The sequence below is a fragment of the Nyctereutes procyonoides genome, unplaced genomic scaffold (genome assembly GCF_905146905.1).
Source record: "Nyctereutes procyonoides isolate TBG_1078 unplaced genomic scaffold, NYPRO_anot_genome, whole genome shotgun sequence".
Lineage (NCBI taxonomy): Eukaryota > Metazoa > Chordata > Mammalia > Carnivora > Canidae > Nyctereutes > Nyctereutes procyonoides.
Genome location: NW_026575024.1, coordinates 29351687 through 29378344, shown reverse-complemented (window position 1 = coordinate 29378344; position 26658 = coordinate 29351687). Strand labels below are relative to the sequence as shown.

Sequence of the window (26658 nt, the reverse complement as noted above, 5' to 3'; positions counted from 1 at the left end):
TCCCAACAGTGCCTATGGCAGATATGGGCAGGTAATACTTACTCAACTGAACTCTGGGGCTGTTGAAAAAGCCCAAGGTACAAGAAGGCTGCATAGGGGAATGGCTGGGAGGGGCCCCAGGAGAGCTGCAGAACCGCTGAGAAAAGCAGACCCACGCCAAGGAAGCAGGCAAGAGAGGCCGGGTGGCCACTTGCAGCTGCATTTATTGTTCTGTTTTCTCCAACCTCAGCAGAGCAGAATATGAGGCCAGTGGCAGCTAGGCCCATTCCGTGGTGCTATGGGGCCAGCCAGAGTCATGTGTGTGTGTGGGGCCAAGAGTCCATGAGATAGACATTGGGAGGAAGACCCGCAATTCAGGGGGCCTGGCATTCCCTTTTCTGCACCCTCCATGCCGAAAGCCCCCAGTGGGATTCATAATGTGGCAAGCATGATTGTGCAGTCCTCAAGGGGGGGCAGCCCCAGGGGTCAAGCAGCCGTTGGAAGCTCCATGGGAGCCTGGGCAGGCCTCCTGAGGCTGCTAGGCACCACCCTTTACCCTGGAGAGAAGTCGGGATGCTGGGCCAGTTGAGACAGGTCAGACACAAACAGGACCACCCCAGGCCACTCCTCCCTGAGCTGTCCTCTTTCCCACAGTCCCCATGCCCTGCTCCTGTCACCTGTAGGTCTGATCTGCACAAGGTCCATCTCTTTCAGAGGAAATGACCCAGTGAGTAAAGCCCAGCATCCCAGGACCTCCCCAGGCTGCTCTCCTGCCGAGAGCATCAGCACAGTGCTAGTAGGGCTTCCAACCAGCCCCGAGAAAGGGAGGTGAGACTGAGAGGAGACTGTGGGGCTGGAGGCCTCAAGCACAATGAGGGCTGTTTAGGCTTTTGGATTGATGTCTGCTCGAAGCCCTGGCTCCGCATCTGTGCTGCCGTCCAAGACATGAGTGTGTATCCCAGAGGGACCTCCAGTTCAGGCTCAGTGGGGGCAACACCTGCAGACCTGGTGGGGAATGGGAGAGAAGAAGGTTCTGGAAAAAGGCTGGTTGCAAGGGGACAGGAAACCACTTTTCTCCATCTGTTCAGCTTGGGCCACTTGGTGGTGGGGTGCGGATGGGAGGGGCTGGGTGGCCCTGACAGCTGTCTAGGGAGCTGAAAGTCACTGGAAAGGGAGACTCAGACCCTAGGTCCCCACCCTTGCTATAAGTCTTTTGGAGAGTCTATCCAGGGCCAGGGGAGGAAGCAAGACCCAGCCAGAGACCTACCATGTTTAGGAGTAGGCCAGGCCCTGAAGCCCCCGGGCTGAAGAGTGGAACTTGTCGGAATCCTCAAAAGGCTGGTCTGAGGTAAGCAAAGAGAGGAAGCATAAGCCATGTGTAGCCTGGGGACCTCTGGGCTGACGATAGCATGCAGGGCACAGGGCAGTTTCTGAGGGCAGTGCTCTGGAGAGCCTTGCAGGTACTCAGCCATTCCTAGTCCTGGCCTGGTCAGCACTGCAGCCAGTTAGGTGAGGTGCGTCCCTCACACCTCTTAGGAGGGGCAGCCCCAGGCCCTTGCTTGCCTAACTTCCTCAATCGCAAGAGCCAACTCTGGAGTCTTCTTCCCAGTCCCGCTTCCTCCGGAAGGCCCATGTCAAGGCGAGGAAACCTAGTGCCAGCTCAGAAAGGAGCTCGGCCTCTTGGAGTACTGACTCCTCATGCAGCAGCAGCATGTCTCCTCCCTCCCACAGGTCCACAGAATTCATCACTTCCATCATCCTCTCCCCTGCCTAAACCCCCACCCCACATTGGTTCTCTCTGCTGGTAGGAGAAATCAGTGGCCTTTTGCTCCCCCAAATTCACACGTTAAGCTCCAGACATACTTAGGTTAGGGAAAATTATCCGAAACTTGGAAACAAGGCAAAAAGCATGACTGTGTGCCCTTTGAGATCATCCTAGAGCATTATCTAATGAGGCTACCCTAAGGGTCATCTTATTCGAGGGGATGTGACTCACTATACACTACTAGTTAGGGCCCAGGCTTTGTTAAGTTGGATGTTGGCTTGAAGGAGATTGATAAATGACAAACGACAACCATTTCACTAATGGCATGTGGTAGGGGTGACATCATCTCAATTTTACATCCATAAAATGGGGGAGGGGAAGCTGGACTAAACCTTATCCAAAGCCAGTCCCCTTCCATCCGATGAGTGACCCCAACTCTCACAGTGGTGTGCACTACCCTCCGGGGGACACCAGGAGGCACGGTCAAAGGTGTGCAGTCTGTGTGGGGTTTCTCCAGCTCTGAGTGTTGGGTCTTTGTTCTGTCAACCAGGTAGGGATGGGACCTTGGAGTAGTTTCCAGACCTTCCCCAACTAGGATTCGAATCTTTTCCTTGGTCAAGTGGTCAACTGACAGTATTCAGGGTGGTGACCATGCCAAGCTATAGGGGTGCTGGGAAGTAGGATCCAGATGGACCTCCTGGGACCCCTGCAGAGCTCCCTGCTCTACACCCTCCACGGATAACTGGCCAACCAGAATGAGGCTCTGGTGAGATCTGGATGGAGAGGGTCCCTATAGCCCAGCTCCTCCACAGGCCATAGTGGGGCAGCATGAATCACCCACCTGGAAGTCCCTCTCCGTGGGCTCTTGGGCAGGCCTGGGGTGGGGAGCTGGGTGGGCGCAGCACAGGGGCGAAGGCGCTCCTCTGTTTGACAGCGGAGATCATGTTGACAGGCGAGAAGGAGAAGACGCTGGTGGTAGGGGCAGCGGCCGGGAGGGACATGGAGGAGGCAGCGGCCAGCGGGGGGCTAGAGGGCATGACTCCGGGGCGGGGCAGGGAGGGGCAGGTGCAGCAGGGAAGGTGGTGGGAAACACAACAGGGAGACAGCACCAGAGTGAGCAGCTCGGCTGGGGCCCTGGCATGGGCAGTGGGCCCCAAGTGGGCTGCTGACCCAGGCATTAGGCTTAGTTAGGCCTCACTAGGGGGGTGAGGGTCCTGAGGAGACACCAATATAGGGCAGGGCCTGGAGCCAAGCTGGGAGTCTCTGGGGTCCAAAAGCACTTGCCTTTTGGGGGGCTCTAAAGACCCTTTCTTGGGGCTAGAAACGACAGGGCCAGACTAAGTCAAAATAAAAGCAAAACCAGAACACAACAAAACCCCAAAGATGAAAGACATGAAGAACAGAAGAGGTCACAGTTCCTGCTGAAAGTCACTGGAATTCTGAGATGCTAAGGAACATTCATGGGCCTTGGGGTACCAAGGTTAGAGTCAAAGGCCAGGGTTCATAGCAGAGCTGGGGCAAGTGGAAAAAGATGTTTGGGGGTAGTTTCCTATCATAAGGCCTCTCTGCCCAGGATCTCAACTCACACAATAAGCACCCTAACTTTGTCTACACATATATTTCCCTTATCAACCACCTCCCCTCTGGCACTGGGCACTTTGTTCTCTTCCACCTTAATATAGGCCCTTATCACCTCTAGCTTGGGGCCTGGAGGCCTTCTATATCTCCTCCCTCCAGCCTTTTAAAACAAAGACACAGAGATCCATATCCTTGGATCTTCCCGTTTGAAACTTCCTGGCCATCCAGGGCGATGGATTGCTCTCTTGGGAACAGCCATAGAGTCTCCTGCATACAGGCTTTGTCTGCCCCTACTGCAGCCTCCTCTCCTGTGGGTTTCGGGTACCTCCGGATCCTCCTTTCTACATCCTCATCTGAACCTGATTCCCTGCCTCTCTCTTCTGAATACCAATAAGGCTGTGATTCGAGTGTTGTCCAAGCAGCTGGCATGGGGTAGGGATGGGAACTTCCTGAAAGAACCCAATAGCTTGAGAAGGCTGCCTTTGGTATTAGAGCACACCTCCACACCCCTTGGATTAAGTGATGTCTTCAACAGCTGCCCCTGTTCCAAATGTCCCCAGCTTCATGGAGCACCATCACCTTAAAACAGTGCTCACTGATAGATGATGAGGTCCATGGAGCTCTGTGGAACGCTTGAGACAAATGCCGGAAAATGTACTGTATCTCTCAAGGCTGGGAGCTTGCAGCCACATATTGTAGCTTGGGGAGTACCGGGATCTGTGAGTCATACTGGGAGATACTTGTGGCCAAAGCAAAAGACCAAGGGGAGGCCCAAGCAGACAGCCCCAGACCATCTGGCTAGGGCAGTTCTGGATGTCATTTCTGGCATGTCCTGACAAACTCAATGAAAATAACACCCCTGGAGCTGTGCCACATGCCACAGGGAATGGATGGGTACCTGGGTAAGAACTGGTCATGAGATGGGACTGGCCCTTAGGCAAGTCCAGGGTGTTTCCAGCTGATGCTGGAAGCAGGGCTAGAATTCTTGATCCTCTGGCTCAATGGGGAAACCCCAGATGGGGTGGCTTCTGTCCCCTGGGGCAGTGTGTTCCCCACTGCTGAATGCACTGTGTGTGGTGGAGGAGAAGGACTGGTATTCCAGATCCCACCAGTTTAAAATTTAAGGGGCAACCATAGAGTTTTTAAGAATGCTATCCCAAATCTGAAGGATGTGAGAGAACCCCAGGAGAGATAGGGGTTTTGGTAGGGAGAGCAGAGGTTTATGGCCTGCGTTAACATGGGTATGTGTCCCAGAAGCTGAGCCCACGGCACCAGGAGAGAGTCAGGTTCAAACCCACAGCTAGGAAGAGCAGGACCCAGGATGGGGAATCTATACTCTTTCTAAACGTGCACGGTGGCACATTCAGATCTGAGAACAACCCTAGGCAGGGGTGACACTGATCCCATTTTAGAGAGAGGAAACTGCAGTTGAAAGAAATAAAGTAGTTTGCTGAACGTCAGACAGATCCTGATCTGGACTTTCAAACCCTGAATCCAGCTGTCCGACCACACAGAATTCGCCTGCTCTTCGTGACCAGATCGCAGGGAGCCACATCTTCCCTCCTCGGATGCTTTTTTTTCAGACCAAGGGGGACAGGTTTCGAAGCCCATTTTGATGGAGCCATTAGTTCCCTAGGGCCTCCGGCAGGGGGCGCCAGCCTTCTCCCAAAGTCCTGGCACAAGACGGAAAGGTGGCGGTCCGCCAGGTTTCAGCCGGACTTTCCCCGGTTAAAGCCCCCTTCAGGAGGAGGAGAGGGCTAGAAGAAGGTGTGCAACTGAAATCCGCAAAGACACTAAAGGTGCGGGAACTGCCCCGGCCCAGGGCCCGGGATGTGCAGCCAGGGGCGAGGGCGGGGGTCCCACGGCAGAGGAGCCCCCCACCCCCTCCCCTGGGCTGAGACCCGGCAGGGCTGAGCCCCCAGGCCGCTCCCCGGGCAGGGGACACTCACTGGCGAAGGGCGAGGTGGCCGTGGAGCCATTGAGGAAGCTAGGGGACCCGGGCACGCCGAGGCCGGCCACGCCCGGCGCCCCGTAGCCGCCGAGGCCCGCGCCGAGGCCGCTGCCGTAGCCGCTCTGCTGCGAGCCGGGGCTGGGCGCGAACCCGCGCGGGGACGCGCTGCCGCAGCTGCGCGCATAGCCTGCGGGAGAGGGCGGTCAGGCGCGCGGCGCTCGCGGGCGCCGGGGGCTGCGCGCGGGGGCGGTGGGACGCACCCGGCTCCGGGCCCGGCGTGGCGTCCCCGACGGCGATGGCCAGCGGGCTGCTGAAGGCGTTGATGCCCACGACGGCGGGGTGAGGGTGGCTCGGGGCCAGGGGTCCGAGCGGCGCGGGCGCGCGGGGGGCGCTGTACAGGGCCTCGGCCACGTCCGCCGCGCGCTTCAGGAGGAGCTCCTGCGGAGACAAGAGCGGGGCACGGCCGGGGCAGCCGCGGGCGCCGGGAGGCGGGCAGCCCCGGCCTGGCGGCGCGAGGGGGCGGGCCGGGCGCCCTACCTGGTTGCTGCTGGGCACTCCGTACAGGGCCTCCGCCAAGTCGGCCGCCCGCTTCAACAGCACTTCCTGGGGGCGGGGGAGGAGACGGCGGGACGGAGGGACAGGCCCGGGGCGGCAGGGGGCCGGGCGTCCCCTCCCCGCCCCGCCCCGCCCCCAGGCCACCCGTCACCCTCATCCCCGGGCCGATCCCCGGGCCGATCCCCGGGCCGGGCCCCGCGCCTCTCGGTACCTTGGGCAGCCTCTCCGGATCTCCGGGGTGTCTGGGGATGGCTTTCTGTAGCCTCTGGAATCCGTAGTCAATGGTGGGCTCATTCAGGGCTGGGGAGAAGGGCGGCGTTTGGAGGACCCCCTCCCAGTGCCCGCCGCAGGGCCGAGCCCGCCAGCAGCCGGGCCGGGAGCCTCGCCGCAGACCCCCTCCACCAAGCCCAGCCCAAACCTCTCAGAAAACTCCCGGGCACACGGGTCAGCGAGGTTCGGTTCGCGGAGTTTCCTCAGTTCCTTTCTTTGCTCATTCATTCAACAAATATTTACTGAGCCGGGCCCTGTGCCAGGTGCTTGGCATTAACACACAAGCACTATACCATCCATCTGTGATTCGAAAAAAGGCAACTGTATATCCGAATTAGCTTCTACATTCCTAGGGGCAGGGCTGGAGGGAGTTTTCTGTCTGCATTTTTGTCTGCATTATGAGGAGCAACATATTCATTACAAAAATTAAAAACCTCAACAGCCTCCATTTATCACAGCTCAGATGGACTCCCAGCAGCATCTGACCGTTAGAAGTTTGCAGACTAGGTGGCAGACTCCTGACTAGGCTCCCCAGGACCCCCACCTCTCCTCCTCCTCCAGCCCGGCCTGGACCAACGCACCAGCCTCAAAGCCCTATCCACTTTCTTCACTTCCAACTCCAGATTCCGTGAATTTCCTTCAGTTCCCCTTAACATGGAAAGCACTCATTCCCAGGTCTTTACATTGGCCATTCCTTCTCCAGGCCTGTCTATCCTTGCCCATCTCTACCTCCCTCTTCATCCCTGCAGTCTCAGCTTAGCTCAGCGAAGCCCACACTCCCCCTAGAGGTTCCTCCCACCCCTCCACGGTAGCTTCACTCACCCCCTAACCCTGACAGGACAGTTAAGTAGGATCCCTAGGGAGTGTTCGGTGCCTAGAAGGGCTAAGTGATTCTCTGCGGGGGTGGTGCGGGGGTGGGGGTGGTGGGGTGGTGGTGGTGGCTGGGGCAGGGCAGCTGGAGGAAGGTGGAGAGGGTCCTGGCCAGTGGTCAAATAGAGCCAGGATGGGGGATTCTACACTTCTGTCTTGTGTAAACTTCGATGCCCTGGCTTCCTGCAAGGGCTGTGTGTGTGTGTGTGTGTGTGTGTGTGCCTGTGCGTGCACATGCACATACCACTTTATGCTCACACAGAGGGAAGACTGGGGTGGCTTGGGAAACCAAGAAACCCAGGATAGATTAGAGAGCATCAAGCCTATTTTGGGGAACCTTTGAAATAGATGTGCCACTGGAAATACTCTAGACCCTGGGGAGTGTGTGAGGGGGTTGGCTGGAGTGGGGGGAGTGCCCTGGCAAGGAGGCCCTAGGGAGGGAGGAAGTCCCGGTAGGGCTAAGACTCCCAGCCCGGGAGATGATTGAGGAGTCAGGCCAAAGAGGGAAACTGAGGGGCAGCCGGGGGTGGTGGGGGTTAGCACCACCTTTAGCCCAGGGCATGATCCTGGAGATCTGGGATCGAGTCCACATTGGGCTCCCTGCATGAAGCCTGCTTCTCCCTCTGCCTGTGTCTCTGCCTGTGTCTCTGCCTCTCTCTCTCTTTCTGTCTCATGAATAAATAAAATCTTAAAAACAAAACAAACAAAACAAAACAAAGAGGGCAACTGAGAAGCTCAGAGAAAGGAGGTCCCGCGCGAGGAGGGGTCCAGGGGTTTCGGTGGGGAAGAGACGGAGCAGCCGCTCAGGGGGCGTGGCCGCACCTTAGATATTGGCTGACCCGGAGACCCGGGCTCCAGGTGCACAGGGTGGGGGCTCCATCCAGCAACCCGAGGCCTCTCTGCCCCCACCCCCTGTCCCCCGCCTGACTCCTTACCTGTGTAGACAAAACGGCCGGGGGCTCCCTTGCAAAATTGCTTGGACTTGTAGGACAGGGTCACCTCCACCACCCCGGGAATGTGCCGCGGGGGCGTCTGAACCCGTATGGCGTGGGGCGTGATGAGCTGCGAGGGGAGAGGGGAGGCCTGCGGGTTCCAGCCCGGGGCGAGGGGAGGGCCCAGCCACGAGGCCCGGAGGGAGACTGGTGGGGGGGTGGCCCACCTCACTCCACACGAGCACGTTCCCGAACACGACCTGCAATCCGTCGAAAAAATTGTCGCCGATGACAATGACGGTGGCGCCTCCGGTGGTCCAGCCCTCCCCGGGGCTGATGGCCTTGATACAGGGGGTGGCAGCTGGGAGGCAGGAGAGGAGCCAGATCAGGGCCTGCTCCCCGGGGACTGGAGGCTGGCTGGGCCCAGGGCAGCCGGGGCTGGGACGGGAGTCCTGACCTTCAGAGGGGTCCAGGCGGCGCGCCCTGCGACCGTGCTTGGAGTTGTTGTGCACAAACATGTTGTCGGACACCGCCAACACGTGTCCGTCAACGCTCACCGTCGTGGACACCACCACCTGCAAGGAGAGCGGAGGCCAGCCTGGCTGAGGCCCTCAGGGGCTCCCTGGAGAGGACTGATGCGGGACATCAGCAGCTCCAGCAGCTCCGGGAGGAGGGCTGGGTGCTGGAACTCAGACATTGGCATGGGAAAGAGATTCCCGCAGGGGCTGAACTGGGGGGTGGGGGGCAGCAGCTCCATCAATCCATAGCCCAGATGCGCTACCTCTGGCTGCCCAGGGGAAGTGACCCCGCAGGAACTAGAAAAATCAAGAGGCCCGGAAAAAAAAACTCTGGCTCCTTGAGCAGAGCGGCTACGGTTTTTGCGCACGCACGCACGTAGCACGCACGCCCCCTGGGCTGTATCCCTGAGGCTCCGAGGCAGGAATGTGTCTGAGGCAAGTGGGAGTGAGATTTTTGACTAAGTGGGGAGATGGCATCAGCCAGAGAAGCCATCAGCAGGAGCTCCCCGCCCCCCTTGGGAGGAAATTGGGGCTGCCTCCTTCTCTCCCTCCCACCCTTCACTGGGAGGGGTATGCAGCTTGGGGATGTGGTAAGGGCAGCTGCTCTCTGCTTCACGCTATGCAAATTAGCTGGGTCGTTAATCATGTAAAAATGTCACAATTAGCATCTCCTTAAGTGGGACTCTAATGAAGCCTCCCTTGGCAGCCAGCATAAGTTGAGATGGAGCTGCCCTACCCCCAGCAGGCACCAGGCCCTGAAGCACGGGGCTGGGCAGAGATCTGCCTTGAGGCTTCTCCCAGGGTGGCAAGACCACAGCCTTTCCCACCCACCCCATCAGGATGGCTGTGCATCCTGGGTGGGTGCGCAAGGGGACCCCTCTCCCAGACCCACCTGGAAGCGGCGCATGTCTCGGGGATTCCCCGCATTCTTTAGACAGTTCTGGTTGCACTTGAGGAAGAACTTGAGAAAGAACCTGAAACAGTATGGTAGGTGGGCTCAAGGGCTGGGCTAAGGGGTCTGGGAATGGAAGAAGAGCCAACTGCTCCCTCCCCTTCCATGCCCCTTCCCAGTGGGGCAACTCCCCTCTGCCGGCTCACACAAGGCACACATTCCATGTTCCCACCACCATATATATATAGTGCATATATACAGATTGCCTGATATACACCAAGTAGACCCTTCCCAACAATTCATTCACAACACAGAATATCCACCCCTGTGCCCAGTGTAGGATCACACGGTGCTTATTTATCCCACAAAGTATATACTCATCACATCCATGCAAAGGATATTCACCATAAATAATATGTGTGTGTATACATATATATATATATATCTACTACTCATGAATTATACCCACCGCATGATGTATATGCCATATATAGTATGTACTCACGCTTACCTGTGAACTCATCCCACATGTATATTTGTCATAGTATATGTGCATCACACAAACAGTGCATCCACATCACAGGGCATATCCCTCCTCCCAAGTATACTATATCACCCATGCAAGGTATACTCATAATGATACATCTATTATGTATAGTATATGCCTTATACACTGTTACTCACAAGACAGAACCATCACACACAGTATATACTCCCTACACACAGGGTATACCCTTCACAGTACATATACGACACATATTCTGCATACAGCCTGTAGTCATCATACACATATGGTGTACTACTCACAGAGTCTACACCTACACCCATCATGTGCAGTGTATGCCCGTCTTATATATGCACAGAAGGAATATGAGAGTATATCTATTAATATACCACTTTATGTAGTATATGATTACCCAAAATACAGTCATTGCAAATGCTGTATAGTCATCACACAGAGCAAACAGATCACCTTTCCTCCTTCACAGTAGATCCCACCAACAAATCCCTCTTGCACACAGATCTCACTCACGTGTAGCAGACTCCCTGCCACAGCACATCTCACTCAGATCTCTTTTGCACATGTTCCACATTCACTATACACATAGCAAAAACCTCATCAGACAGAGCCTATGCCCATCACACACACATGGTGTACCTGTCAGACACGCTGTACATATACACAATGAATACCTCCTTTTCACTTACAGTAATTGGAATACCTAATTTAACTCCCTAGAGTTTTCTCCAAAGCCTGCAAGCATGAACTTCACATTCAGAGGAAGATTTGTCACAGATTCTAAAAGTTACTTCCCAAATAGGAGGTCCCTAAGTGCTGGTAGGGATGAGTACCACCCCTGGAATGAGGTGTCCCAAGGGGCAGCCTCTCATTAGGCACTGGAACCAGTCATTTTCCTGGAGATTTACCTCTACCCAGGCCTGGCCTCTGTCCACACTGCTGACATCTTACCACCTGTCATATTCCTCCACCCAGTGAATACCCTTCTGGGAACTCCTTTCATTTTCCTTTCTATAGGGACATTATATCAGCACACATTTCCATCCACAAAAAACGTCCCCTCAAAATACTTTCATGTTGTGTAGACCTTCTATACGGCCCTGAAGAGGAGCATTCCAAAATGCAGGTACCTCATATGACCCCAAATGGTACACACCCATCATGTAGACACCCCAAATTCACCCCTACTGGGTACACTGCAGTGCAGATAGCTTATATGCTCCCAAACAGTAGTCACCCCAGTACAGATGCCCTGTATACTCAGTAGGTCATCCCAAAGTGCAGTCACCTCAAATGCTCCCAAACAGTATAGACACTCCATTTATCTCACATTATCTGCCATAATAATGATTTCCTATATCTCTATGAGACATGTCATGGTGTATGGCCTTATGGCCATAGTAGTCACCTTATGTATGCCCCACATTTACATGACATAAAGTGTAGACACAATCATCACACGTGGTACAATCCACCTCATTTCAATTCCATATTCACGTGCTCAGTCCTTTATGAGGTGCTAGAAGGAGGAGGGCAGACATCCAGACATCGGGATAGGAACAGTCCCTGTCCTGAAGGGGATTAATGCTAGCTCATACATATAGCTGATGATGCAAGCATGGGAATTGTCCCAAAGGTGACATGCTTCTCTTGCATCTACACACATGCCCACTACACCCAACCCCACTCCCAAACGTACAGAATCCAGAGGAAATGTTTCCTGAGATATGGGCTCTAGCCCAGGTGTCGACTCACTCTGTGGCCTGGGGTGAATCCTGCATCTCTAAGTATCCATCTCCAGCCACCAGGAGAACCGGGACAGCAGCAAATGCTGGCTGCTGAGGCACCTTCTAAGGACAGCCTCTGGGATATCTTTTATTTTCAACCTCCCATGGCCTCACTGCTGCTTCCTGCAGTGGCCTGTCCCCCACCTGCACCCCTGGGAGCCCCCGCAGCCCTTCCTCAGCACGTCTCCCCATCCTTCTTCCTTCCAGTATAACTCACTTCCAGAAATAAATCATGGTAGTATTTGTTCTGGGTCTACACCACTCCCCACTCCCTGTCTGGCCAGGCTTTTCTGGCCATTCTAGACTTCAGGGACAGCCCCTCCCTCAGAGCCCCAGGGCCTTGCCTGCACCTCCATCTCCAGGGACCCGCCCCCAGAACATCTCCATTTTTAAGCCTGGGTGGCATTACCTGCAGGGTGCAAGGAGCAGCCACACAAGGTCTGGGTGCTCCGTGGGCGTCAGTCCCCTTTCCCTGCCCCCTGAACTTCTAGCTCAGAGCTGCAGGCAGTCAGCGGCAGCGATGTTACAGCTGCCAACTGGTAGTCTGTGAGGCTGCTCTCAGCCAGTCAGGGGCAGAGCCAATGCAAACAAGTCTCCAGAGCGTCAGCTGGCTGCTACCGCGGTGCACCTCATGACTCCCGCTCCCACCTCAGGGGGCATTAAGAAAAATGACCCACAACTTGAAAATGAGGCAAAATGATGACTAAGAGTCCTTTCGAAGTCATCGTGGGACAGTGGTTTTCAGTGTGCCACCTAGACCACCACCAGCAGCAGCAGCAGCATCAGATTCACCTGGGAACTTGTTGGAAATGCAGAATTTCAGACACCCCCCCCCCCACCGCCTGAGATGCTTCAGGTGGGGCCCAGGCATCTGTGTTTTCATAAGCCTTCCAGGTGATTCTGATGCCTCCTAAAATTTGAGAGGCACTGCTCTACAACAACACTGTCCAGTGCAGCAGGCAGCCGCTAGCCCCATGTGGCACTGAGCCCTTGAAATGTGGTTTGAATTGAGATGTAAGTATCAAATTCACACTGAATTTCAATGATTTACTTAGAATAAAAAGCACAGAATGTAAAATAGCTGACTAGTAATATTTTTGTATTGACTACATGTTAAAATAATATTTTAGATATATTGGATTAAATACACTATATTGTCATAATGTTACCAGTTTCTTTTTATTTTGAAAATGAGGCTACTATAAAATATAAAATTATATTTGTGGCTTGTGTTAGATTTATACTGGATAGTGCTGCTCTAGAGACTTGTTAGCAAAGTCACCCAAGTGTTATATAATTCTCTAGGGGAAAGTAACTTGGACTTGTATTTGCTACTGATCAGGGCCTAGACTCTGTAAAGGTGGTGTTAATTTGCAGGAAATTGCTAAGATGCAAATGATTTTTATTGGGAGAAGTAAATAATTTGTTTGGTAGAGAAATTAGCCCTAAAGTTTGTAATTGTATCATCCTACAGACATTAACTAGTTTTGTAGCTTATTTGGCAACTGTATTCCAGTGTTGTTACATACCCCATTTCTTCTCTCTTCCCCTTCCCTGGAAAGAGCCTGGTAGGGTCTGGGTAAGTGAGGACCAAGTTCTGGGACATCTCACAGGAACCAGAGGCAGGAGATGGGATACTTTGTTGAAAGGCTGTGAAGCCTTGCTGGTCAGCTGGGAAGCAGCCACCAGACAAACTTGGGTAAGCCTGGCGGAGGCGGGGGGGGGGCATTTTCTGAGCAGCCCTCAGCATGAATTTGGAAGTGAGCCTCCAGTGCCCCATGTCCATGCCTAGTTTGGGCTCTGGGGAAGCAAAACCAGGCTAAGTGCACAGCCCTGGCTGACCTGAGTCTTCCCAAGGAAGTGAGCATTTTAGGAGGCTCCCTGGGCCAGGGCAGGACTTGTGCCCAGAGCCATCCCCGCTGTGGCCATGAGGCTCTAAGAGGGCATGTCTCCTCATCTAGGCCTCATAGGAAGAGGAGCGAGAGAAAGGTGAAAAAGTCCCAGGACCTGCCATTAGTCCCTCAGACTTACTGTAAGAAACATACCAAAAAAACACGAGCATGAATCACAAATGAAATACAAAAGTACCCCCCTCCTGTCCCAACCCCCCAAAGTAAAAAGTGATCCAGGTCTAATCTCTCAAGCACTTAGCAGGAGCCTACAACTCTCTTGAGCTCATCATTGGCATTACCTTGTTAAATCCTCTCATAACCCAGAGGTGGTATAGGTCTGCAATCATTCCCACTTCACAGATGAGGAAACCAAGGATAAATGAGAATAAATGACCAAGTCATAGTAAACGCCGAAGTCTGGACACAGGCCTGGGACTCTCTGACCCTGATATTGACAGGAGTCATGGAAAATTCTCTCTAATTGGGGCTCTCAGGGACACCTGGGTGGCTCAGCGGTTGAGCCCTTGCCTTCAGCCCAGGGCGTGATCCTGGAGACCTGAGATCAAGTCCCACATCGGGTTCCCTGCATGGAGCCTGCTTCTTTCTCTGCCTGTGTCTCTGCCTCTCTCTCTCTCTCTCTCTGTGTCTCTCATGAATGAATTTAAAAAAATCTTTTTTTTTAATAAATAAAATCTTAAAAAAAATAATTGGGGCTCTCAGAGTCCATCCAACCTGCCCCAGCCATGGGCCTCCTTCCAAAGCAGCCCTGAGAGGCGGGCGGTACAGAGACACGTTTAGCCATTTCATGGCATTTTTCTCAAGGTCACAAATCCAGCAAGGATGCAAAGAGACTCAGGTCCCCTTGCTCCTATCTGGGAGTCTTTGGCTGTTGTGGCTGTTGCTGTCAGCCTGAGAAGGCGTTCGGGATTAAAGACCCGTTGCACAAGATGAGCCAAGAGCTGGTCACTGTTGAAATTCAGGGAAGGATACTGGTGGTTCATTATTCTATTCTGGCCTAGATGTTCAACATTCCCCATTATAAAAAGGTTAATAAAAGACAGATGAAAAGGGGCGCCTGCGTAGCTCAGTGGTTGAGTGTCTGTCTTTGGCTCAGTTCGTGATCCCAGGGTCCTGGGATTGATTCCCGCATCAGGCTCCCCAGAGGGAAACTACTTCTGTCTCTGCCTCTCTCTGTGTCTCTCATGAATAAATAAATAAAAAGAGAGAGACCAGATGAAGAGCTGTGGACGGTGGTCATCCAGCTAATAAGGCAATTCAAGGGTGGTTAGTTCTGCATCATGACTCGGGCGCCTATGATTTAAGTGAAAGGTAAGAGCAGTTTGCTCGCACACCTGCCTTACCACATCCTGAACATAGCTTAGCCTTCCCCGTCATTCCTATAAATGCATTTTATTTCTCCCTGTAAAAACAACTCGAGATGAAATGAAAATGAACCTTCCTTGTCAATGGAAGCAAATGTTGGGTGGAATGTGACTCTGGTGCAAACATCTGATGTATATATAACTTCTCAGGGGTGACACCACTGCATAAGGAAAGCTCCCCAGCACAGCACTTTACTCAGAAGAGGAAGGAAAATGTGGAGGTGAGTGATGTGAGTCCACTCGCAAACCCTAGGTTCCTGGGAGTGGGGGGGTAGAAAGCAGTGTCCAGGTGCCACAGTGTGGGTGGGTGCCTGCTGGATTCCCCGACCCCCGGCCGTTGTGAGCATTGGCTGTTAAAGGGCTCACAGCTGCCCCCACTACAAATTATCCTCAGCTAGAAGTAGATGCTCCTCACAAGCAGCCCCCAGCCAAAGACAGACTGACATCACACGGAGGACCAACTCCCTGTGCTTTTCAGGTTCCAGAACTCCCCCAAAGGCTCAGGATGGTGTTAGACTCCAGTTGAGACTGTCTCCTTGCTAATCTTATCCTCCAGATGTTGTTCCTCTCTTTTTCTTCCCAGGGCTCTCCTCCAATAAAAATCCCCCCCCCTTTTTAAAAGATTTTTATTTATTTATCCATTCATGAGAGACACAGGGAGAGAGAGAGAGAGGCAGAGACACAGGCAGAGGGAGAAGCAGGCTCCATGCAGGAAGCCTTATGTGGGACTTGATCCCAGGTCTCCAGGATCAGGCCCTGGGCTGAAGGTGGCGCTAAACCGCAGAGCCACCCGGGCTGCCCTGTAAAAATCCCTTTCACAAGCACCCCCATCTTCAGCTTTGCTTCTAGGAATCTCATCCTATAAGATACCAGATTGCACACCTTTGCACCATCTTTGCCCTCCTGACATCCCATGAGAGACTCACTTTGAGCAGAAACCACATTCCCACTTCCAGAGGCAAAGCTGTTAGTAATCAAAAGAGCAGGACTCAAGTCCAAGGATGCTTACAGCTACAGGACCATCAGGAGCCAGGCTACGGAGGTCTAGATTGCAAGTGCTGGCCAAGAGAGCCTTTCCCAATATGATGTTCACTAGCCACATGTAGCTCTTGAGCACTTGACACGTGGCCAGTGTGACTGAGAAACTGTTTGCAATTTTGTCTCATTTTAATTTATTTGCTTTTACTTATTTATTTTTAAATTTATTTTTGAGTAATCTCTACACCCGACATGGGACTTGAACTCACAACCCTGAGGTCAAGAGTCTCACATTCCATTGACAGAGCCAGCCAGGTGCCCCATGGTTTCATTTTAAAACTTGTTTTTTAAATTTTATTTATTTATTTATTTATTTATTTATTTATTTATTTATTTATTTATTGAGAGAGAGAGAGAGAGAGAGAGAGAGAGAGAGAGAGAGAGAGAAAATGGCTGGGACACAGGCAGAGGGAGAAGCAGGCTACATGCAGGGAACCTGACATGGGACTCCATCCCCGGATCTCCAGGATCACACCCCAGGCTGTAGGCGGCGCTAAACCGCTGCGCCACCGAGGCTGGGCTGCCCCCATGGTTTCATTTTAATTTGAACTGAGATACTCACATGTGGCTTATGGCTACCAACCATATTGGATAGTACAGATCAAGAAAGAGGGAGTGATGTGAATGGATACATGAGTTGGGGCAGAGTGTTCCAAACAAGTGTCCTGTGACTGCCTTGGGAAAGAAAACAGATGGGGAGCAAAGTGTAAAATAAAACTGGATTTTTTATTTCTAAGTGCACAGCTGGCATTACAGCCTGGGATGGGGAATTGGGGCCAGGGGAGTCCTCTGCTAATTTTGACTCGAAACGGCTTGCCTTTGAGCTATGAGTCTCAAAAGAAACAGAACATCTTCTGGGGGCAAGGTCTGTGCCCTATTTTCACTGTCTGCTGCTGCTCCCTGCCCCCAGCTCAAGGACAGGCAAGGATATGGCGGCTGGACCATTCATCCCCTCATTTATTTGACACACCCATTTAAAAAGATGTATTAAACACCTTATGTGTGTCAGGCAGCGCAATCAAGAGGCAAACAAGGTCTTGAGAAAATTACAGTCTAGCAGGAAACAGAGAAACCTAAAGTACAGTCAGTACGACAGAGTGGTGGACACAGCAGGATGACCTGCCCAGGGGAACTGCAGCAGCCACTCTGCCTGGCAGAGATGGAAGTGCTCCCAGAGGTCACATTTTATCTCAGGCATTTGGGACCTTGAAAGACCAGGGGCATTTTCCCTCAAAGAGGAGTAAGAGGCAGGGGGGCCCTTCATGCAGAGGGAATAAATAGCCCTGCTGAGGACTGGGGGCATGCATGGCACACTTTCCCATGCATGCTACCTGACAAGATGGAGGAGGAGAGCTGTGGACCAGGGCCTGGGGGTTTGCACCAAATCCTACAGGATTTGGATCCTCTGGGTGATGGGGAGTCAGTACAGGGTGCCATATCGGCTATGTCTATGTCGTTTGGAAGCATTTTGCCTCCAAAAGGCCTAGGCTAGAAAAAGGGATGGAAGCAAGAGGGTTGGTGTGATAATCCAGGTCCAGGTTGGGGTGGCCCAGATGGGGTGGCACGCTATTTCCTGATCTCAGCCTGGGGCAGCAGCCAAAGCCAAGTGTCTCCAGGGCCAAAGCCACCTGCCAGGCCTGGACCTGGCCTCCCCACCATGATCCCTACTTGGGGCAGAGGTGGCTGCAGTGCAGATGGGCTGGGGGCCTATAAATAGCTGGGGCGCATACATTAGCATGCCAATGCACCCGCACCCCATCCTCTATGCTAATGGCCCACCATGCGCCTGAACACCTTCTGTTCCCCTGCATGCATTTGCATGCACAATTAGCATAATCTTGTATAATTAATGAACAGCGTCAATTTTAGCTCCTAAGTAATTTGATTAACATGTTGATAGGGCACTTACTAGGCTCTCCAAACCTCAGGGCTGGGCATGGGGCCTGAGGAGAGGGGGAGAGGTGTTAAAGAGACTGCTACAGCCCCCCCCCCCAAGGCTGCCCATGAAGAGCAGTGGTGACTCCACTTCCCGGAGGGATAGAGGGGCTGTTAGTGGGAGTCCTCTGGGCACCCCACGTGGAGCAACAGGGCCAGGCTGGAGCACAGTTACAGTGGGTCCCTGAGCACGAAGCCTATTTTGTGCCCATGTGGACACAGACATACACACACATCCCCCATGTGTCCCCTTAGCCTTGAGAGTCCTCTGTGGATGCAGGATGCTGGGTTCCAAGGGAAGAACAGAAGAGGAGCAGGGATGGAGAAAAGGATGGGGAACTGAGGGGATGGATGGGCAGGTGGACTCCACAGAGGTGGAAGATGTGCTGGTAACTAATTTGGCGATATGAAGGGGAATGGAGGGGTCCCAAGACTGAAGGGAAGGTGTGTGTTCTTCTGGCTCTGGGTGGGTGAGCCAGGCTCCCAAGCAGAAACCTTGGCACCTCCTACTTATGAATCATGTGAGAAGCAGAGGTTGGGGGTTAGCAAGGCCTGGCTCTTTCCTTAACGTGCCTGTGACCCAGAGCAGAGAGGACAGAGGCTGAGAGTTGCCCCCTTCCCATTCAGAGACAGTTCCATTCCTAGCCCAGACATCCCAGGACCCTTGGCAGAGGCTCCCACTCCTCTCCTGCTCATCTGTGACCATATCAGTCAGGAAGCTTTCCCCTAGCTCTAACTGACTGACTTGGTGCTGTTGAGGCTACTTCTCTGAGACGGGCAATCAGGCTGAGGGCGGGGTGGGGTAAGAAATGATATTGTGCAGAACCTGCATAAGGACGCCTTACTTCGCAACATTCCTTTCGGGTGGGTTAAGAGTCAGCTCCCTGTTATGAGGCAACAAGCTGAGTGAGGTAGGGGCCTTGCTCCAAGTCGTCTGGCCAGACAGTCTACATTGGCTTGAGTCTCCCAACTCTGAATAGCTCTTAACTTTATGGAGAGAATTTATCATTCAAATTGCAGACAGTGATTTGCCACCCATCTCCCATTCCACCTATTATGGTCTCCCAGACTTCCTCATCCTGCACTTCTCTCCTCCAATATCCTCTGGGGTCATTGTCCGTAGCTCTATTCCCAGTGTAGGGGCCCGGTTCAGTTGCCCAGAGATTATCCCTTAAATTTGTTCTGAATTAGGGGTGGCTTGAGGACTCTTGTCTTTGGGTGGTCCCGCTAGGGGCGGCTTGGGGAGCCATGGAAGTCATGAGGAAATCTCACACGAACCCCATCTGGTTCTCAATCTCTCTCCCAAATGCTCTCAGTTCTGAAAGGAGTAGAGTAGGGAAGGAAGCGCGATTCATTCTGCAGGCAAGAGGGAACCTCAGTCTTACCACAGTACTGACCCAGTAGTGAGGTTCTAGGACACCAAGGAAAATTGCCAGAATGGGCCCCAGACAGAAGCCTGTGTTTGCAACAGCAGCAGTGTGGAAGCAGAGACCCCACTGGAAAGAGTGGAAGGAGGTGGACAGTACTGTGAGCTTGTTTTGTGGCTGTGCAGAAAAACAGTGACTATTGCATTGACTGTTAAGAAGGAAAGTTGATTCTCTAGCAGCTCCCTTCTTATCATTGCATTTGTTAGATTGTACTTGACCTAGAGACTATATTTAAGCTTGCCCACAACAGGGTAGAATAAAACTTACCTCTGTCAGGTAGCTCAGACACAACCTGTTTCAACAGTATCACTACAATATCCGCTGTGTACCAGGCACAACTACATGCCAGAGTGCATGCGTATCCCACAGCTCCAGTCCACCCCTGTGAGCCAGAAGAGAAGAGCTGTAGACTTCCCACCGGAGGGAGTCTTCCCCACCCACTCCTACACCAGGCCAATCAAGAAAATATTTAGTCTTAGAACTATGATACCCAATATGGTAGCTGCATGTGGCAAAGCTTGAATTAATTAAAATGAAATAAAATTAAAAATCCAGTTCTTCGGTCATAGTAGCTACATGTCAAGTGCCCTATAGCTACATGTGGCTGTTAGCTACCACATTGGTCAGTGCAGAACATTTCTATCCTTGTAGAGATTTCTACTGAGTGTTGTCTTAAAGCTTTACACTGATCTTTATTTCCTTCTATTATTATGCAGAGGCTTTGCATTAGTCCCATGTTGGGCTCCCTGCATGGAGCCTGCTTCTCCCTCTGCCTATGTCTCTGCCTCTCCCTCTCTCTCTCTCTCACTCTGTGTGTGTGTGTCTCTCGTGAATAAATAAATAAAATCTTTAAAAATATATCAATTGCAGAGATAGGACTTTGAGAATTGCAGAGAAATAACCTATGAAAACCCATTCCTTGATAATGCAGAGGAACACAGGCAAAAACTGTTGAAACTTTTTCAGAACTTGGAAATTAACAAAAGTTTTGCACAATGCAAGGAGTATTTATTCAAAAGAAATGGCTGAATTTTACTAACAGAGAGCTTTGCAATATTTTTATTTGCCCTATTCCCCATCCCCTTCTTTTTAGCTGTGCAGTAGATTTGAAAACCAGCAGCACTGCAACCATGGTAGCTGGGAAAACTAGTGCCTAGTAGCGACTGGAAGGAGAAGACTGTTTGGAGCTTCTCAATATGTACTCCTAGACAACTGTCAAATTTGATCTCTCTGGCAACTCCCTGACAACCCCATTCACTGGAATAGTTATTTGATCTGAGCCAGAGCTTGCTTAGTGGGAAAATCCCTATTCTTGGGGTGTTTGTTGAGAACAACCTTTGGCAATTGTTTAACATTGCTGTTGCTGGAGGCAATGACACTAGTTGGGGCAAACAAGACTCTGGTCAAAAACTTTAAAGGAAAAACTGGGAATGACATGTTCATACGGTGGCTCTGAGAACCTTTCATATATTCCTGGAGATCTAGGAAGCCATGTAAATGTGCAGGAAAGAGCACATGTCCAGGAAAGATCTTAGAAGGCCCTAGTCTCTCATCTCTGGCTGATCCTAAAACCTGCACAAGTAGGAAGTAGAGGTTAAGTCAGAGTTGTAAATTGCTGGAACATTGAAGACATGCCCCAACATATATGCAGCAAATGATTTGGCAAATGATTGAAGACAAATTGGTAAGGCATTTAGAAATGCCTGTCCAATCATAAGCTGACCACTAAGCTAATTGAACCAAAACTTTAGTGGCCACACATGCCAAGACTTTATAGAATTAGTCCACAAAAGTCATTAAGTAAACAGACATTAACAGCAACAAACATTGGGAAGGGGGATGTGATTTCCAGTTATTACACCATATTATAAAAATACCCAGTTTTCAATGAATAATTATTTTTTTAAATGTTTTATTTATTTATTCATGATAGACACACACACATACAGAGATAGAGATAGAGAGAGAGAGAAAGAGAGAGAGAGAGACAGGCAGAAGGAGAAGCAGGCTCCATGCAAGGAGCCTGACGTGGAACTTGATCCCGGGTCTCCAGGATCAGGCCCTGGGCTGAAGATGGCACTAAACCACTGAGCCACCTGGGCTGCCCCTTCAATGAATAATTATGAGATATGCAAAGAAACAGGAAAGTATGGCCCATACATGAGAAATAAAACATCACTAGGAATTGTTCCTGAAGAAGTCCACATACTAGATTTACTATACAAAGACTTTAAATCAGCCATTATAAATGTTTAAAGAATTAAAGGAAACCATGTTCAAAAAATTGAAGTATGAGAATACTTCACCATATAGAGAATATTAATAAAGAGATACAAATTATTAAAAAAAGAACACTTAAATTCTGGAACTGTGGGGCACCTGGTGGTTCAGTCAGGTAAGTGTCTGACTTTGGCTCAGGTCATGATCTCAGAATCCTGGGATCTAGGCCCACATTGGGCTCCCCACTCAGTGGGAAGTCGCTTACCCCCTCCCTTTGCCCCTCCCCCCACTTGTATTCCCTCTGTCTCTCTCAAATAAACAGAATATATTTTTTAAAAGATTTTATTTATTCATGAGAGACATACACACAGAGAGGCAGGGACACAGGCAGAGGGAGAAGCAAGCTCCCAGCAGAGAGCCTGATGCGGGACTTGATCTCAGGATCCTGGGATCATGAGCTGAGACGAAGGCAGGTGCCCAACCACTGAACCACCCAGGTGCCCCTAAATAAAGATTTAAAAATCTTTAAAAAATAAATTCAGAAGCTGAGAAGGACAACTGAAATGAAAAAATTATAGACAAACTCAACAGCACATCTGAGTTGACAGAAGAAAAAAAGTCAAATGAATTTGAAGTAGGTCAGTTGAGATTATCTAGTTCTGGAGGAGAGGAAAAAGAACAAAGAATGAACAAAGTCTAAGATGTTGTGGGAAACCATCAAGTATACTAATATATTCATAATGGATACCCCAACAGGAGAGAAGAAAGAGAATGGGCAGAAAGAATGTTTGAAGAAATAATTGTCAAAAACTTCCTAAAGTTGGTGAAAAATCCTATTCTGTGCATCCAAGAAGCTAAATGAAAACCAAGTAGTAAAAAAAAAAAAAAGAAAGAAAGAAAAAGAAAGAAAGAAAGAAAGAAAGAAAGAAAGCAAACCAAGTAGTAATAATTCAAAGAGGTCCACAATGTAGACACATCCTACTCAAACTGTCAAAAGCTGAAGACAAAGAATCTGGGAAGCAACAGAAAGCAACTCATTACCTACAGGGAGCCTCAATAAGATTAACAGCTGACTTCTCATCAGAAACTATGGAGGTCACACAGTTATGAGATGACAAAGTAGTGAAAGAAAATGACTGTCAACCAAAAATTCTATATCCAACAAAAGTATCCTTCAAACATGAAGCAAAAACTTTTGGAAAATTAAATAAATATGAAAGATGAATTGCAAAATTTTCAGATAAACAAAAACTAAGGGAATTCATCACTTGGTGGTGATCTTTCTTGAAGTTAGTTAGATCTTTCTTATAGGAAATATTTATGGCAATGCTTCAACCCGAAATGAAAGGACATGAGAGAGTAATTCAAATGAATATGGAGAAAAAAGAGTACTGGTAAAAGCAACTATACAGGTAAACATAAAGGACATTATAAGTATATTTTTGTTTATAACTATTTTGTCTTCCTACATAATTTAAAAGGCAACTACAATAAAAAAATTAAAAAAAAAAAAAAGGCAACTACAGGGGAACCAGAGTGGCTCAGTCAGTTAAGTTTCTGACTCTTGGTTTCAGCTCAGGTCACGATCTCAGGTTTGTGAGACAGAGCCCCGAGTCAGGCTCTGTGGTCCGTGGGGATTCTGCTTGAGATTCTTTCTCTTCCTCTGCCCCTCCCCCAGCTCACGCACATGTGCATGTGCTCTCTCTCTCTTTCTAAAGTAAACAAGTAAATAAAATCTTAAAAAAAAAAAAGGCAACTATACATGTTTGGGGGCAAGGAGTATATGAGAACTCCCTGTACTTTCCATTCACTGTTGCTGTAAATCTAAAACTGCTCTAAAAAAGAAAATCTATCAAAGAAAATTGCATAAAGCAGTAATTATAAAACTGTGTTGATGGGTTTATAATGCATAAAGATACAATGGAATTGACAGGGATATAACAAAAGAGAAAGGAGGCAATGAAGCTCTATTAAGAGTATTGTTTTGGAGGATCCCTGGGTGGCTCAGCAGTTTAGTGCCTGCCTTTGGCCACGGCGAGATCCTGGAGTCCCCGGATCGAGTCCTGTGCGAGGCTCCCAGTATGGAGCCTGCTTCTCCCTCCTCCTGTGTCTGCCTCTCTCTCTCTCTATCATAAATAAATAAATAAGTCTTTATTTTTTAAAATAAGATTTTATTTATTTATTCATGAGAGAGAGAGAGAGTGAGAGGCAGAGACACAGGCAGAGGGAGAAGCAGGCTCCACACAGGGGATCCGGGACTCCAGGATCATACCTTGGGCCAAAGGTGGCGCTAAACCGCTGAGCCACCCGGGCTGCCCCAATAAATAAATCTTTAAAAAAAAGTATTGTTTTGTATATATTGAAATTAAGTTGGTAATCATCTAAATTAGATTTTTTAAAGATTTTATTTATTTGAGAGAGAGAGAGTGCAGGAGTGGGGGAAAGAGCAGAGGGAGAGGGACAAGCAGACTCCCCACTGAGTGTGGAGACTGATGCAAAGCTCAATCCAAGGACTCTGAGATTGTGATCTGAGCTGAAGTCAGATGTTTAACCAACTGAGCCTCTCAGGCACCCCTAAATTAGATTGTTTTAAATTAAGATATTAGGGACGCCTGGGTAGCTCAGAGGTTGAGCATCTGCCTTCGGCTCAGGGCATGGTCCTGGGGCTCTGGGATTGAGTCCTGCATCAGGCTCCCTGAGATGAGCCTGCTTCTCCCTCTACCAATGTCTCTGCCTCTCTCTCTCTCTGTCTCTCATGAATAAATAAAATCTTAAAAATTAGTTAATTAATTAATTAAGATATTAATTGTAATTTCCAGGACAACTACCAAGAAAATTACTTAAAAATAGAGTAACAACAACAATGTAATTAAAACAGTATGCTGAAATAAATAAAAAAAAAAAAGGGCAGCCCGGGTGGCTCAGTGGTTTAGTGCCGCCACCTTCAGTCCAGGGCCTGATCCTGGAGACCCAGGATTGAGTCCCACATCAGGCTCCCTGCATGGAGCCTGCTTCTCCCTCTGCCTGTGCGTCTACCTCTCTCTCATTAATAAATAAATAAAATCTTAAAAAAAAAAACAGTATGCTGGAAAATATCAATTTAACACACACAAAAAGGCAATAATAGAGGAATAGAGGAAATAAGATAGAAAACACATTGTAAAATGGCAGATATAAATTCTACTTTAGCAGTAAGTACATTAGATGTAAATGAATTAAATACTCAAATTAAAAGGCAGAGATTGGCAAAATGTATTAAAAAACATAATCTAACTGTGATGTCTACGCAAGGCATAGTTTAGATTCAAAGATAGAAATACGTTGAAAATAAAAAGTTTGGAAAAGATATATCAAGAAAACTAGGGGATCCCTGGGTGGCTCAGTGGTTTAGTGCCTGCCTTTGGCCCAGGGCGTGATCCGGGAGTCCCGGGATCGAGTCCCACGTCAGGCTCCCAGCATGGAGCCTATTTCTCCCTCCTCCTGTGTCTGCCTCTCTCTCTCTCTCTCATAAATAAATAAATAAATAAATAAATCTTAAAAAAAACTAACTAAAAGAGAGCTAGAGCATCTTTGTTGATATCATATTAAATAGACTTTAAAATAAAATTGTTACAAGAGATAAAGAAAGATATTTTATGTTAAAATGTCAATCTACCAGAAAGAAATAATAATTATAAACACATATGCACCTATAATAGAACTCCAAAATACCAGAAACAAACAAAAAAAATAGAATTGGAAAGACATAAATAATTTAACCAAAATTGGAGACAATTATCTCAAAACAATGAGATATTGAGACACCTGGTGGCTCATTTGGTAAAGCATGTGACTTGATCTCGGGGTTGTGAGCTGGAGCCCCACACTTGGTATAGTGATCACTTAAAATAAAAAAAATCTTCTAAAAAGAGACAATGAGTGGCTGGCTTAGTGGTGGAGCATCTGCCTTTGGCTCAGGGTGTGATTCCAGGGTCCCAGGATCAAGTCCCACATTGGGCTCCCTGCAAGGAGTCTGCTTCTCCCTCTGCCTATGTCTCTGCCTCTCTGTGTGTCTCTCATGAATAAATAAATAAAATCTTAAAAAAAAGAGAGAGAAAACATTGGGGTGATGAAAGTTGTCTGTTCTTAATTGCAACAGTGGTTTCATGGGTGTATATATTCTGTCAAAACTTAAAAAAAAAAGACAACGAGATATCATCTCACACCAATTAGGATGGCTACTATTAAAAAAAAAAGTATTGGTGAGGAAGAGGAGAAATTAAAACCCTTGTCCACTGTTGGTGAAATTGTAGAATGGTGCAACTGCTATGGAAAACAGTACGGAGCTTTCTTTAAAAATTAAACAAAAACAAATTATCATATGATCCAACAATCCCACTTATGGTTATGTATCCAAAGAGTAGGGTCTCAAAGAGATATTTTCACACTTATATTTATAGCAGCATTATTTACTATAGTCAAAAGATGAAAGACTCAAATGTTCATTGATGGATGAATGTGGTATATATGTAAAATAGAATACTATATTCAGCCCTAAAAAGGAAGGAAATCCTATTATATGCAACATGGATGAAACTTGAGGAGAATATGTTAAGTGAAATAAGCCAGTTGCAAAAAGACAAATACTGTATGATTCCACTTAAATGAAGTATCTAGAGTAGCCAAATTTAGAGAAACAGAAAGCAGAATGGTGGCTATCAGAACTGGAGAGAGGGGAAAATGGGGAGTTGTTGTTTAATGAGTACAGAGTTTCAGTTTTGCAGGAAGAAAAAGTTCTGGAGATCTGTTGCCCAACAATGTGAATATATTTAACACTACAGAACTGTATGTTTTAAAATGATAACGATAGTAAATTTTATATTATCTGTTTTTTTAAACCACAGTTTAAAAAATGACCAGTAATTTTTTGTGACCTATATAATTTTTTTAAAAGATTTTATTTATTTATTTATTTATTTATTTATTTATTTATTTATTTATTTATTTATGAGAGACACAGGGAGAGAGAGAGAGAGGCAGAGACACAGGCAGAGGGAGAAGCAGGTTCCATGAAGGGAGCCTAGCGTGGGACTTGATCCTGGGTCTCCAGGATCAGGCCCTGGGCTGAAGGTGGTGCTAAACTTCTGAGCGCTCCGGGCTGCCCTATA

At 49.2% G+C, this 26658-nt stretch overlaps 1 protein-coding gene across 1 annotated transcript in view; it reads right to left on the bottom strand.

Moving 5' to 3' along the window:
• Positions 1 to 156: 156 nt before the first annotated feature.
• EBF4 (EBF family member 4) overlaps positions 157 to 26658 on the bottom strand; it is a 60839-nt gene continuing 34337 nt past the window's right edge. The window contains exons 8-18 of the mRNA XM_055307198.1: positions 9311 to 9392; positions 8358 to 8475; positions 8128 to 8261; positions 7904 to 8030; positions 6040 to 6128; positions 5811 to 5876; positions 5534 to 5711; positions 5272 to 5460; positions 2586 to 2783; positions 1247 to 1322; positions 157 to 984 (exon numbers count right to left, since the gene is read on the bottom strand). Of these exons, the coding sequence (XP_055163173.1) occupies positions 1252 to 1322; positions 2586 to 2783; positions 5272 to 5460; positions 5534 to 5711; positions 5811 to 5876; positions 6040 to 6128; positions 7904 to 8030; positions 8128 to 8261; positions 8358 to 8475; positions 9311 to 9392 (1252 nt within the window). The 3' untranslated portion in view covers positions 157 to 984; positions 1247 to 1251. The remainder of the gene's footprint in view (positions 985 to 1246; positions 1323 to 2585; positions 2784 to 5271; positions 5461 to 5533; positions 5712 to 5810; positions 5877 to 6039; positions 6129 to 7903; positions 8031 to 8127; positions 8262 to 8357; positions 8476 to 9310; positions 9393 to 26658) is intronic.